The 14,485-nt window shown below is 40.4% G+C and overlaps 1 protein-coding gene across 2 annotated transcripts in view; it reads left to right on the plus strand.

Annotated features, from left to right (window-relative positions):
- The first annotated feature begins 993 nt into the window (after window positions 1–993).
- Window positions 994–14,485, plus strand: part of ARHGAP42 (Rho GTPase activating protein 42) — a 148,594-nt gene continuing 135,102 nt past the window's right edge. For both annotated transcript variants that reach the window (XM_032099230.1, XM_032099231.1), the window contains exon 1: window positions 994–1,448. In XM_032099230.1, coding sequence (XP_031955121.1) covers window positions 1,295–1,448 — 154 coding nt within the window. In that variant the 5' untranslated portion in view covers window positions 994–1,294. The remainder of the gene's footprint in view (window positions 1,449–14,485) is intronic.

The following is a 14,485-nucleotide window of genomic DNA, read 5'->3' on the forward strand; positions in this document are numbered from 1 at the left end:
TTTCATATTCAACTGTGTAAACATGGAGACTGAATGACTTGGTAGGACTGTATGCATGGCTGTCTTCTTGAAAGCTATTTTTGGCAAGTGGTGGGCTGTCTTGAAGCACAATTGCTTCATGGCCATGCCTTGATGGTTGTTTCCAACTGAGTTATTGCCGACTTGAAGATGTCGAGAGAGGTCTCCTCAAATCCAGTATGCACATTTGTACACATACTTACATACACGGTATGCCTGGATAAACCACTCCAGATAAACATACGAGAGAGAATCAACCAAAATGTTTCTGTTTACTGTGATAAGCCTGCCCACATACTTGTAAGAACCCAACTTCGCTGTAGAAACCATGCTTGCAGTTTCCTGACGCTCATCTTTAGGATGGATTTGGCTCAGCTGTATCCCCTTCATAGCAACCAAGTGCCATGGCAGAACATGGATGTTCCCATCTTTTGTCTCTGCCCGTCTCTCGGAGCGCTGCCCCGCCGCAGGCCGAACACGCACACGGGGCAGGCTGGCCGGGGCCACGCTGGGTGCCAGGAGGATCCGCTGCCAGAGCAGGCCCGCTCGGCCTGGCCGCCTCCGGCCCCGGCTCCCGCGGCTCCTCCAGCTGATGCAGGAGCCCCCGGGCTGGCAGCGGTCCTGCCCCAGCAGCGCGGCCGCTCCCCCCGCTTCACCCCGACACAAACCGGCCTCCTTGCAGCGCACCCTCTGCAATGGCCCCGAGCCTCCGTGCCCCGGTGGTGGATCCTCCTTCCCGACTTTGCTCTGGGCGTCCCAAAGCCCGTGGAAAAGGAGCAGGCGACCTCCGGCTCTCACAGAGCCGCGCAGACCCTCCACCTCGCCCCGGGCCGGGCCGCCGCTGGAGGGCAGAGCGCGGAGGGGCGGCGAGCGAGGGGCGGGCACTGCCGGGCCGCGTCCCCGGCATGTGAGCATGCCGCGCCGGGAGGAGGAGGAGGGATTCCTCGGCCGGGCCGGGGGAGGTTCGCACTGGAGTTAGCGCCGGGCAGGGAGGAAGAGTGAGCGCTGCCGGAAGCGGCGGAGGGGCGGCGGCGCTGGGAGCCCGCGGTGCTCCGCGGGCAGCAATGTAGCTGGGTGACAGCGGCCGGAGCGCGCCGCCTCCGCTGCCAGCGGGCCGGTGCGGCGGGTCGGGAGCCTCTCCGGGAAGGCGGCAGCCGCGCCTCGCCTCGCCGCTCCCCCGCTTTCCCCTCGGCGCCGTCTCTCGGCGCGGCCCTCCTTTCGTTCCTCTCTCCCTCCCTCCGCCGCCGGCCGGGGGGCTGCGGCCGCCACCGCTGCCATGGGGCTGCCCACGCTGGAGTTCAGTGACTCCTACTTGGACAGCCCGGATTTCAGGGAGCGCCTCAAGTGTCACGAGATCGAGCTGGAGAGGACGAACAAATTCATCAAGGAGCTGATTAAGGACGGCAGCCTCCTCATCGGGGCCCTGCGAAGTGAGTCGGGCGGCGGGACCGGGGTGGCTGGCAGGAGAAGGGGCTTCTTTTGTTTGAATGGGCGCCGGGCGCGGGCTCCCCTGCCGGCAGCCGCCGAAAGGCGCTTCCTCAACTTTCTCTGCCCCGCGCCCTCCCTTTCTCGCTCCCCGCTGCTGTGCCTCGCCTCGCCTGCGGCGGGCCCGGGTGGGTGTCCCCGGGGAGCGGGGGAGGCGCGGGCCCTGCCCCGGCCCGGGGGCCCGGCCGCGCCCTCCCCGCCGGGACCGCGGGCAGCGCGGGGGCGCCGCCGGGGCGCGGACCGGCCAGGTGGTCCCGCCTGGGGATGCGGGCAGAGCCCGGGGTCGGGGCTGGGGCGGAAAGTTGCGGTGCAGATCACTGTACGGTACGGACCAGGCGTGGAGTATTGCGGCGGGGTCTCTTCCGGCACGCCGGCTGCTAGTTGCGTGTCTTCAGATAACGAAGATGTCCGTAATAAGTGGGCAAAGCAAGATAATGAAGTGAATTTATACGGAGTGTTTCTGTCTTTCCCCCCCCATACTCACGCGTCTTCGTGTGGTAGATTAACTTTTATGTATTTTGAAAGGTTCTGAGAGCAGAGATAAACACGAACAGTGTAGTGCTTTTAAAAGTCTGTGAGTTGAGCAGTGACAGCTTTCTGGGGCGTGAAAACGGCAGTCATGCTCTGAAGATCATACAGTGAAAGCTAGGAGTTGCCCAGGAGCGTCACTAGACTCGGTTTGTCCTCCCGTCCTGTAAACCTTGCCATCTACTTGTCTTTAAGTCACCTTTGACTTTAAGAGATAAAACTAGACTTTAAGTCACCTGTTGCCCAAAGTTTTCATGGAGAGCAGAGAAGTAACTTACAGCATCTCTTTTTGCAAGGTGAGACAGTCAAAGGAAAGAATCGCTTTAATCCTTAAAAACATCTGCCACATTGACATGGTGTGCTGGTTTTTGTTGGGTTAGGGGTAGCAGTACCGTTTGTTATGTGGACAGGGGACAGGTGTTACTCTGAGTTCTGTAGCTCTTAAGAACTCTTAAGAACTGTTTCTAACCTGGAGTCTAAACCCAAAGATTGTGTCCTTACCTAGGAGGTAAAAAATTGTGAGGATTTTATTTGCCCAACAGTAGGATTGAATTGTACTTGTTCATGCATCAACCGTGTATTTACAGCATTGCATTTACATAAAGCAGCTCCTGTCTTTTTGAGAGTTTTTTTTCATATAAGTGCATGTATTTCTGCACACATCAAAGTTTTAGTGAGTATCTGGGTACAAGCCTAGTATCTTATGTGAGTTTATACTGGATTTAATAAATTCCTGGACCCATGCCCACAGGATGTGAGATGACCGATTACACAGAAATAGTGCTTATGTGTGTGTGTATCAGTCTGTCTATATCTCTAAAAACTCATTGGTACATTTTTTTTTTTCAGGCAAAAAAGTTGTAGTTGTACTTTAAGCCTTTCTTGTTGCTAAGAAGCTTTCTTCGTGTAACAGAAAGTCTGAGCTTGTTTTAAGTAGTAAAAACTTACTATTACAAACCTGGTCCTATAAAATAGCGTGCACAAATAGTAATGACAGATTAGGATACCACATCAGTACTTTTTTTGACCTTGACTAGCAGTGAGAACTGACCACTTTAGGTTCCAGATCAAATATGAACAAACACAACTTTCTTCTTAGGCTATCTGAAGACAGGCTGAGAGTTTGAGGCTGTTAAGCCTGGAGAAGAGAAGGCTCTGGGAAAAATTTCCCAGCTTTCCAGTAGCTAAAGGGGGGCATACAAGAGCCAGAGAAGGACTTTTTACAAGGATATGCAGTGAACAGGCCAATGGGTAATGGCTTTAAACGGAGTGGGTAGGTTTAGATTGGATATTAGAAAGAAAGTCTTTGCTGTGAGTGTAGTGAGGCTCTGTAACAGGTTGCCCAGAGAAACTGTGGATGCCTCATCCCTGGAAAAGTTCAAGGCCAGGTTGGGTGAGCATTGAGCAACCTGGTCTAGAGGGAGGTGTCCTGGCCCATGGCAGGGGGTTTGGAACTTGATGATCTTTAAGGTCCCTTCCAACCCAAGCCTTTAATGAGTGTCAAAGACAGATTGCAGTAGAAAAAATACTGTATTTGAGAAGTAATTTGAACCCTCATTCTGAAGTGAGTAATCCCATTCGTTTTGGGGAGAACGCTTAGGAGTCCTTGCAGGATTTAGAACAATATTTCTCTCTTAAGTAATGACTACTTCATTTGTAAGTTCTCATGATTTTTAAAACTTGTCGTTTAAATGTTATTCTATTTGACACAATGCTTATTGTATCCTGTATACAGATCTAGAATGTTGTGTGTCTTTTACCCTTAGAAAAATAAAGTCTGTTCTGGTATAGTAGGAAATCTTTGTCCTTTTGTTCATTTCAAATCCCTTAATTTCATGACTGTGCCTTCTATAGAATATTGCCTTAATTCCCATGTTAGGGCCACTGGGGAAATGTCTGGATTTTTCTCAACAAACTAGAAATCCTGAGCTTATTCTCTGCAGACTGTTGTAGATGCTGCAAGAACAGTGTACCTGTTACAGCAAGTAACACTATTGTATATTTCTAGAGCACAGAAATTTTATTTGTTTAAGCAAATTAGCTACTCCTACTCACCTTTAAAGTCAGTGAAGTGTGGAATACTTATGCCAGCCTTCGGTTTTTTTAATTTCTTTAACTGTGTTTGAAAATCAAACTGTGAAGTAGTTGAGTTTAGTGATAACTCTGATTTGATTTTTGAATATTTAATAACCTACAAGCCCAGAAGCAAAACAGGCATTGTTTACCATGTTTTATGTCTAGGTGATCTAGGATTTTTATTTACACATCATTTTGTAGGATCAGTTCTGATGGGGTAAACAAATCTGGACTGTGCTGCAGAGCTTCAATGGAAATGAGTTTTGGAACATGTCATCCCTGACCATTCATAGAGAAGAGACAGTGAAATTGACTTAATGCAGTTAGAAAACACAATAATATTTTAAAGGTTGCTAAATGTAAGTTCCGTTAAATGAAATGACAGCATGTGCATGGTTTTTCAGGTAGAATTGAACTTCTGTATTACAAATGTTCCAAAATATTAATATTTGCACAATCAAGTATTGAAGATACTGTAATAATGCAATGTTTATAAATACCTGACAGATTCCACATAAATTGAAGGTAGAACAAATAGGCTCAGTGTAGTATGCAAATATATTGCATTTTATTTGGAGTGGTCCCAAAATGAGTCAGACTTTATTTTGATGTGGTTTTGCTGCGTTAATTCTGGAGAGTGCTGGTTTCCAAAGTAGCATGCAGAGCTGTAATACTGTGTTCCATGAAGCAGCAGTTGATTGTTGTGAATGCAGTGGGAACTGATAAAGCTAGGATTGATATAAAATCATCAGCAGCTTTTTCCTAGCATTTTTTTGCAGTGTTTCATTGTCTTTCTAAATAAGCAGGACCCTGTGAGTAGCCCAGAACAACATAGATGATATGTTTCAGTTTAGCTGGGTGTTAGCATCCCATCCATATGCCCATTATGCCTACTTCAGCCTTGTCCTACAATTAGTATTTATAGCGATGGAATACACTTCCTTTTTCAAATCAGCTGAAGTACTAAATGCATTAGTATCTCTTGAAAGATTTAGTTTATGAATATAATAGACTTTCCTATTATATTAAAAATTTTTCTTTTGACAGAGATTTAGCCCTGTGTATAGGCACATTTAAGTAGAAGCATATATATAAGCAAATACAGTTTTTTAGTGCACTCAGAAGAGGATTTTTGTTGTTAACTTTGGAATTAAGAGGGTAAAAAACTTTTTAGAAAAAATGGTTTCCTGTTACAACTGACCTTCTTGATTATTAGGTAACAGTTGATTTCATAAGTTATTCAGTCACCTAATTTAATAGATCTTTCAGGTGCGTGTTTAAAGTGCATATTCCTAAATGCTTCACATTGTGAGGTCCAGCTGTAGAATGACTCCTAAGGCAGAATTGATATTTTTCCTTCTTGTTGATTGCAAGTTGTTTTCAATGAAAGCATCAGGTCTATTTTTTTTCTGTACTTTTTCCCAGTCATGTACTTTAAAATTTCTTTGTAGTTGTCTTCTGAAAAAGCAACCTAGTCTAGGGTGTTGTCCTATAGATTATATAGGAAATTCCATTACAGAACTACTTATATGCTTTTAATTTCCGTGATAGGACTACTGACTTGCCAAAGTTAATGAATACTGTATTAAACAATCCAGAAAAGTGACATGCATCGTGTACAGGTGATCTTATGGCTCATTGTGTGCAGAAGCATTCTGTTTCTCCCTCTGATTTTTGAGGCCCTCTCCATTGTAAGTCCTATCAAGTTCACTTATATAGTTCAGATGAGAACTGCCTAAGTTTTGGGTTAAGTGGTTGAAAGTTCAGTAGGTTTACAGCTGTTTTAAGTAATACTATACTTTTTCAAGTCTTAGTATGATACAAACAGTAATGCAGAGCTATGGTGTTATATATACATGTAATGTAAATAAGGTTTAGCAGATATCTTTAGGATTTTGTAATTTAGTAGCAGTTGTTAGTTTTATTTTACTACTTGACACAAGGAGAAACAAGATAGAAATACTGTCTTTTGCAAGGGTTGCAAGGGGGTGTTATTTACCAAGGTTTTATAGAAATTTCACACAAAGAAAGACTGTATTAAGTTGCTTGGTGTATTTCAGGGTTTTCAGGGATGATTCTCGTCTCTACTAAACCTAATTATAAAAGTACAGTGATGAACCTGTTTATACATTGGGAAATTTTGGGGATTAGTTGCCTGGAAAAAAAAAAAAAAGGACAAGATTACAGCATAAGAACTTAGGATATTTTTATCTCTTTGGGGATTTTTTTTCATGTAAAACCAAAACCTTTGTATCTTTCCAGAGACATGCATTTTCCCAGATATCTTAGCCTCACATATTTTCATGAAATTATGTCTTTGCAATGTCTTTTCCAGATTCTAAGTGAAGCAAGACTGAGTTCATTGAGTAGTAATTGCTGAAGTTTGATAGCAGTCGTTCTCCTTTATCTATGTAGATGTAGTTTACATTTCTTAGTCCCTAAATATATTATTCCCAATTTTAAAAAATGTTGCCCTCTTTGTATACATAAATATGTGATGCTAACTAAACTAGACCATATAATCTATGTTGTTCTGGGGTATTCCCAGATTCCCACTTATTTAGTAAGTAAGCATTCACAATAGTCACCAGCAGCTTCATGGAGCACATGTGTGGTCATCACACCTACTTCAGCCCTGTCCTACAACTAGTATTTGCAGTGAGAGACTACATTTTCTTTTTTCCCACTAAAAGGAAGTTACTCATTGCCATTAGTTTTTTTTTTTTTTTTTTTGAAGTTATCTGTTCCATTGCTGTTCTGTTACTTCTGATGGGCATTTGCAGGGTCCTGTGCAACCTCTGCTGGTGTCTGCATTATCTGTGGATTATGGATGTAACTTTCAAAAACAATTCCATCAGTATTCTGCCTTTTATGCAGAGGTACCAACAGTAAGTTGGTTGGTGGCCAGAGAAGGATCTTAATTGCTTCCTCTAGTGTTTAAAGCAGCTGCAGTCTGTATCATATTATCTTTAGCCAAATATATGTGAAGAAAACAAATACCAGGATCTAGTGGACTGTTACAGAGCGCATTATTTTCTTGCCATCACATGGTGTTTCATTTTGAACCAGTAGTACCTGCAGGTGAATTTCCATACTGTCAGTAATGATTATTGTATTAACAAAGACCTTGAATGACTCAACATGGGTGTTCTTAAGCCTTAATACTGAAACTGGTATTCTTTAGAGAAACTTTGTAATTGGATTATGTCAGGCTACTGAAGGAGCAGTTTTGAGTTTCAAATGCCATACGAAATGATGTCTCTGCTTGAAGAAAATATTGTGGATTTTTTTTTTTTAATTAGGATTTTAAAACTGATTTCTTTAAAAGGTCAAATTTAATCTGTTTCTTAATGGGCCAGTTGGCTTGTTGTCTACTATGTGCTTCATTTGCTATGAATAAGATAAATGAATTCTATTAATAAGAGACCAGCTGCTTGAGGAATATTGTCTTTACTACAATGGAAAATATGATGCTGTGATCACTGAACTTGTCCAGATCTCTTGGGTTTTTGTGGGCAGAAGTGCTACAGCAATTTGCAGTTTCCTGTTATAGTAAATAACTTCGTATTCATCCTCTGCAGAAAAAAAAAATACAGAGGACAATACAGTCTTTCTTCCTACTGAATAATAAGCCAGTGCTATATCTTTGTCTTTCTATTTTTCCTATATTCTCAAAACTGTAATTATAAGTAAATCTGGAATATAAGGAAATTTGGTGACATGGATTTACTTTATTAAATCCAGTCTCCTGCTAGTATTACCTAATGTAATCCCTACTTGTCAAATTCCATTTTAAAAACAATTTTTATCCTTTCTATTTCTGCTAGAAGGCTGTTCTAGAACCTTGTTACTCTGAGAGTTGGGTACCTCATTAAAAATAAATTTAATCTGGAAATTCAAACTTGTTTATGCTAATTTTCCTTTCACTCAACATTTCTGTACTGTTGTTTACTTGGATTTGCTTGGTGAATAATCACATCCTTTTGCTGGACTGAACAAGCTGTTCTCATCCTCTCTTCTAAGTGGTTCTCTGGTTTCTTGGTCATTTTAGTAGCTCTTTTCTATGCCTTTTTAAATTCACTTTTAAGTTTTCAAGAGCTCTAAAAGTAGGGAAAACAAAACTAGCATAATATTTTTCATAAGTTTTATCTTTCCTCATATTCTGTGAGAACATCAATCATTAAATGAAATCAATGGTTATGGTCCTCTTTTGATTATGTAGTACTACGGCTTCCTCAAGTGTGTCATTAAAGGCGAAAAAGTCTCAGCATCTTAAAGGCAGTAGCAATGAAGTATATATTTAAACTGAAGAAAAATAACTTGACCTTCTTCCATATTAATATGGAATTGAAGTACTGTTGGGCAATAATGTAACCTCCCATTGGCACCCTATGAAGTGCAAATAGCTTTCATTAGAAAGATACATTTCACAGCACGTTATAAACTATGTTACAGCGTAGTTTTCCAGATTAGTCAGAAGTTATCAATTTAAATCACTTCCCTCTCCTGAATTATGCAGACTTGTATTTCACAGGACACAAAAGCTTAAACATGTTACTGTACTCTGGTGTTTTGCTTAATGTATTTCTGACATGGGAAAACAGTATGGAAATGCTGTACGTCTTAAGAAGTCTTTTCTTTTAGCTCAATATTCAAGGCAGGATACAAGGTGCTGCAATGCCTCGGTCATATAGTTTTTCCTACTACTGATGTTAGTTGAATTGCAGGTTGGTTAAAGAGAGGTTTGCCCGCCAGATGTGGATTGTAGTGTCTGTTTACAAAGGTACTCTTGGTCTCTGGAAGATACTATGTAAATTAAAGTAGGTATCACCATTAGGATTAATTTTCTACTGTGAAAGCATTTATTTAAAGTAAACATAATGAAAAATAAAACAGGTAACAATAAGAAGAATCAATTTGTGATTTTGCCAAGAGGTTGGACCAGATGACTCTTGAGGTCCGTTCCAACCTGGTATTCTATGATTCTGTGATTTGATCTTGTGGAACCATCAGTCTGACAGGAGATCAGCTTCTGGTGTCTTCTTGCAGAAGCCACCTCTGCAGTACTCCTCCGCCTCTACCTTGCCTTGAACCAAATAAAGCTCTTCTCCAAGTATTTTCCATGCTTCTGTCTTTGGAAGAGAAACATTTTGGTTCCTAAAGAGCAGCTGCTGTCCAGGCATTTGATGACTGAGAATTGTTCTGTTTTTGTTGATAGGGACAGGTGAACTTAGGAAAAGAATAGGGGAATGAATTATTAAAAAGTTGCAAATTTTTAATTCTTTTACAGTAAATCTTAGATGAGGTGGTCATTCAGCTGACCTGTTCAGATTTCTAAGGATATAATTTTTTTATGCTGACTTCTTCCTGCTGCTTTCTGCTCAGAAATACCTGGGCAAGAACCTGGTTGCTTCTAGAAAATGATCAGATATAAAAATCATCTTTGCTCTTCTTCCCTATGTCCTCACCCTTGCCACTATCTCACCACCATGCATGGAAAAACCCCACAAATCCTTGGTAAAACAAGCAATACAGGGGGTAGGGTTTCATAGTAAAGACATTTCCTTTGAGTCAGCTGAGTTCTTTGTTTGCTAATCGAAAGTGCACAAGAAGGGATAACTGGATGTATTTAAACTTTTTTTTTCCCTGCTGTAATAATTAGATTAATTTCAAGAAGTGGCCAAATGTCAGTGTAAATATGTGCAGATCAGGTCTTAAAAGCCATAGTTCTTAAAAGTGCAGATCATATTTAAATGAAAGAACAGAGAGATATGTGATGTTGTAGGGGTGCATGTTGATGTTCAAATGCCTTCCTAGATTATCAGTGTTGTCTAGGCCTTTGGAACACTGGGACCTTGCTATTCAAAAAGTTTACATTCCTCTGTAAGTCCATTCTTTCCATCTTCTCACCCTTTTCTGTCTTACCTTATTTACCTTTAGCCTTTGTTTACAAATGATGAGGAGGAGTCGAGAGAGGTAGGAGTAGGGAGAACACAAGAATTCATCTTCTGTGGAATTTACTATTTGTATAAACTGTTTAAATCCATGAATGTTATAGAGGGGTGATCTTCCTCTAAGCCTAAAATTACTTCTAGATTGCAGGGAGCATGCAGAAGAAACTTGCTGCTTTGAAAAAGAGTGCTCTGAGCCTGTTGTCTTCTTGAACCTTTTCATGTCTAGAACTACCACTGCCATTAAAACAAGCTGTGTAATGATACCTAAAGAAAAAAAGAAAATAAATAACTTTCTGTGCTCCTCTTGTGAATTACCAGTTGGCCTACATACACAGGGAAGCTATAGAGCTATGTCGCTTACCTTCCGGGAAACCTTGAAATAAGTAAGACTTGAGCTTTACTGTAGGAGTGGTAAATTCCCCTTATTCTGGAGAAGTGCAGAAGTTATGAGAACATTTGAGAGACTGATACTGCTGAAACATGTTTGTGTAAAAATACATCTGTTCATTCACGAAGTATTGTCAAGTTTTTTACCTTCTAGGGTAAATAAGAAGTATTTATAAAATATTTTACCTCTAGGTTGGGTATTAGGAAAATTTTTTTCACCCAGAGAGTGGTGTGCACTGGAACAGGCTCCCCAAGGAGGTGATTATGGTACCAAGCCTGCAAGAGCTCAAGAAGTGCTTGAAGGGCAATGCTTTCAGGCACATGTTGGGATTCTCAGGCTTGTCCTGTGCAGGGCCAGGAGTTGGGCTTGGTGACCCTTGTGGGTCTCATCCAATTCAGGATGTTGTATGAAGCTGTACTAACTTGCATACTACTATGAAGAATCTGTTTTAGTACAGAAAAAGAAAAATGAACTAATGGCTTCTTAATAAAAAGTAATAGTTAGCTTATAATAAAAATTTCAGTTCGCTCTGTGTACTCAGAGATGCTTTTGTGAATCTCGTCTCATGGTATGTGCTATTTGCATAAAAGTCAGTGTCATCAAGAGTTGGGCTTTGTCATTTTCAGTATTTTATGAGTTGGTTTCTCCATCTGAGTTGTGCTTTGAAGAGCCAGAGAGTGGGACCAGGCAGAGATGCAATAGTACAAAACAGATCCAAGGAAAAGAATTGCTGCTTTCAGTTGGTATCAGATCTGGTTAAATAGGAGGTGGTTTAAGCCACAACAAAGTAGGTGAGGTTAAAATAATCTTTGGGCATATTAATATTTGATTAACCGTGTGCACATACTGAAATGTAATATGGCTTCTTCACCTCTCCTGGTTTTTTTTTTCTTTTCCCAGTTTCAGCATATTATTGACCAAGCCTGATGGTTAAAAGTAGGGAAAAATAGTGCAGTTTGGTAAGCATCATGAATGCCTGATGTTTTTTGACTCATAGGTCTTTGTCTAGGAACTCCTGACTGGTTGTATTTGTACAGTTTGGATATAAGAACTTGTTACCTTAATTTGATAAATTTGTTGATGTAAGTCAGTTCAACTGAAGTAGCAAGGAAATGAATGTACTGTAGCTTCTCAACATATTTTCTTCTTGACAATGGCCAGTGCTTCACTCTGGTTTTTAGAGGGAATTCCCTTGCTGCTTTTTGTTTTTAAAAAGTATGGTGAGACTTCTGTGTTGGAAAACATGCTTTTCTTTTTTGAGAGTTGCAAATTGTTAGAATTGCAGCAAATCACTCTTTGTTGTCCTTGCATAATCTGTTTGAAGACATTTTCAGCAAGTCAAGAAACAGCAAATGTGGCATGCCCCCAGGGCAGCTAACACTGACTATGGAAAGTAGTTGGCTGGTGAAGGGGGAGTTGAGTCCATTTAATAAAGTGAACACAGGCTTGCAGACTGACAGATGCCAGAGATGTATGATGTTTGCAAGTATTATTTGAGGAGTTTTACAGATAGTTTTTGCATTTATCGATGTTGAGTCTGGTTCTGCTGCTTGTTTTCTGGAGAATGCTGAAAAATTGTGAAGGCACAAAGAAGACCCTTTGAACATTTGAAGAGCATATGAAAATGCTTCAGCGTCTTGAAAACTACGAATACCATATAGCGTATGTTTTTTGCCATTACTTAATCTGAAAGTTAAAGACTTATTTATATCACAGGAAAAAATCTTGATGGGAAGTTTCTCTAAGAGACCAATGTGCATGAAGATCCAAGTGTTGGCAGAAGCTATACAAATTCAGATTATAAACCTGCAACTGCAAAAGTAGTAAGATACCTCCTTAAGACTATAATGGACTTTTCATTGCTGGAAAATCTTAAATTGTTTGGATTTTTTTTCCCCCCTAAGTTGCAGTCTTGTTCACTTATACCTGTTGGACTTGAAGTATTAAGTCCTGAAACTCCTGTTCAGGGTATGAGGCTTGTTGATTGTCTTGCCTTAAAAAGAAATGTTTTGAGTCTACTTGCAAATCATGAAGTTACATTACTTGAAGGTACATGTGTGAGTGAAACTTTTCAGTCTGTGAAGAATACATCCTTAAGACATTTTACAGTTTAATCTTTTTCATATTTAAAATACTTGCAAGTAAGGTCTCAGACGGTTTCTTCTGGTAGTTCTTACTTTGTTATCAGCGTTGTGATACAAAATGGAGGTGCTATGCTGTAATAACTGTCTTGGGGAGATGTTTTTAGTGTCTGGTTTTGTTGGTTTGGTTGGGTTTTTTTTCCACTTTCTTAGTTTTGAATACTAGGCTGTATTATTTTAGTATATATACATGCCCATGCAAATATACATTGAAACAAAACCAAATAGCTGAAGATGGTGATACTATGTTTCTTTTCATATATAGAGACACTAAATAAATATGTTCAATTCAAGTTGCTGTCTTACAGGTATGTAAAGATAGCAAACCTAACATTTTTCAAAGATTCTTAATGTCCGGAAAGTGGGTTTAATAACTTAGCTTTGTTATGCTATTGAGATAGATATAATCTGAAGTACTTCAAAAACCTTAAAATTCTCACAGTTCTTGTATATACAGTGTTTTGTCATCTATTACCGTGACTGGTTTAATTGGAAAATAGAAAACACTGACAGAAGAACACAGAGGTGTGTCTAAGCAGATTCTTATAGGCATAAATATGAGCTTGGCAATAGACTTAATGAAGTTTTCTCACAAATACAGTCAGTATGGTTGGCTTTTTGCTACACGTGCTTAGAACTGCTGCATCTTCATGCTGTTTGGGAGCCTAAGGTCAAATGAGAAATCCAAAATATTTCATTTTATGAAGAGGCGTTTAGGCACAGCAGTACATTTCCTGTTTACATAGCCAAATCTTTTTTTGTATGATGAGAGATTTCCTGATACAGTCATACAGAATTTTTGAGTTTGCACTTTCAAGCTGTAGCTTCTGTTTCTTAGCCATCATCTGCACCCCAGCCAGCATGATACAATTCATTTTCCCGTGAACTGATACGATGTTCGTCTAAGTCTTACCGCCTTTTGTTTATACCCAGATTGCAGGATGGAAGATGAAAATGTTAAGGCCATGTTCAAGAAATTTGTTTAGCATTTATTTTTTCAGGTTTAATTGAGAAATGAAAAGTTACAAGTTTTGTAAAGGTACCTTTTTTTGCCATTCTTTTTCTTTTGTAATCCAAGAGACACATTGGTCTCTGGTCTAAGTGAATGAAACCCACAAATTGACAGAATCTACTCACTTCCTTTAGCTCCATACAACCTAAGAACTTACTGTTTTTATATTCTTGTGCAATGTGGATAACTGGACATAGTGCTACTTTTTCTGGTTAGGGCCTTCTCTGTGTAGTTGAAATGCAGCAGGTTAAAATGTGTTTATTCTTATTCTGTTTGCATTGCTACAGCACAACAATGATGTAATTCTTTGTTTTGTTGATTCAGTTTGTTTTACTCTTGTCTCTTAATGCAGCTTATCCCAAATCTCCCTGGGAGAGGTAATCATCTTAAATTTACTAAAATGGCGTTGCAGATGATGTGGTTTTTTCCGCCACCAGGTTTCTGACAGCTTCCAAATCATTTGTCAGTGAAATATGCATTATGCTGTCACAACTCCTCCTAACTGACACTCCAGAGGCTCTTTGATGCTCTCTGTGAGAAGCCAGAGTTGTCAATGCACCTTGAGACTTTAAGACTGCTTTACAATAAAAACTCACTTGCATGCCTACTTTTATCACTTCTCTTGAGTCATTATGGAGCTCTGAGTACTGTGTTGCTGGGTCGAACGTCAATTTTGCAATGTTTTCTGGAACATTTAACGTTCCCAAAGGAATCTGCGTTATTTTGATAAACATTTCTCTTGTCCCTTTGTAAATCAAAATGGCACTTGAACAACAATTGCATCTGTACAGATGGCATGAAACACAAGACAGGAATGTTACTCTTAACTAGTGAATGGGTTGGGGGGATGTTTTAGTAGCTTGATACTTTCTTGGTTGGTTGG

Source organism: Corvus moneduloides, chromosome 2 (assembly GCF_009650955.1).
Source record: "Corvus moneduloides isolate bCorMon1 chromosome 2, bCorMon1.pri, whole genome shotgun sequence".
Classification (NCBI taxonomy): Eukaryota; Metazoa; Chordata; class Aves; order Passeriformes; family Corvidae; genus Corvus; species Corvus moneduloides.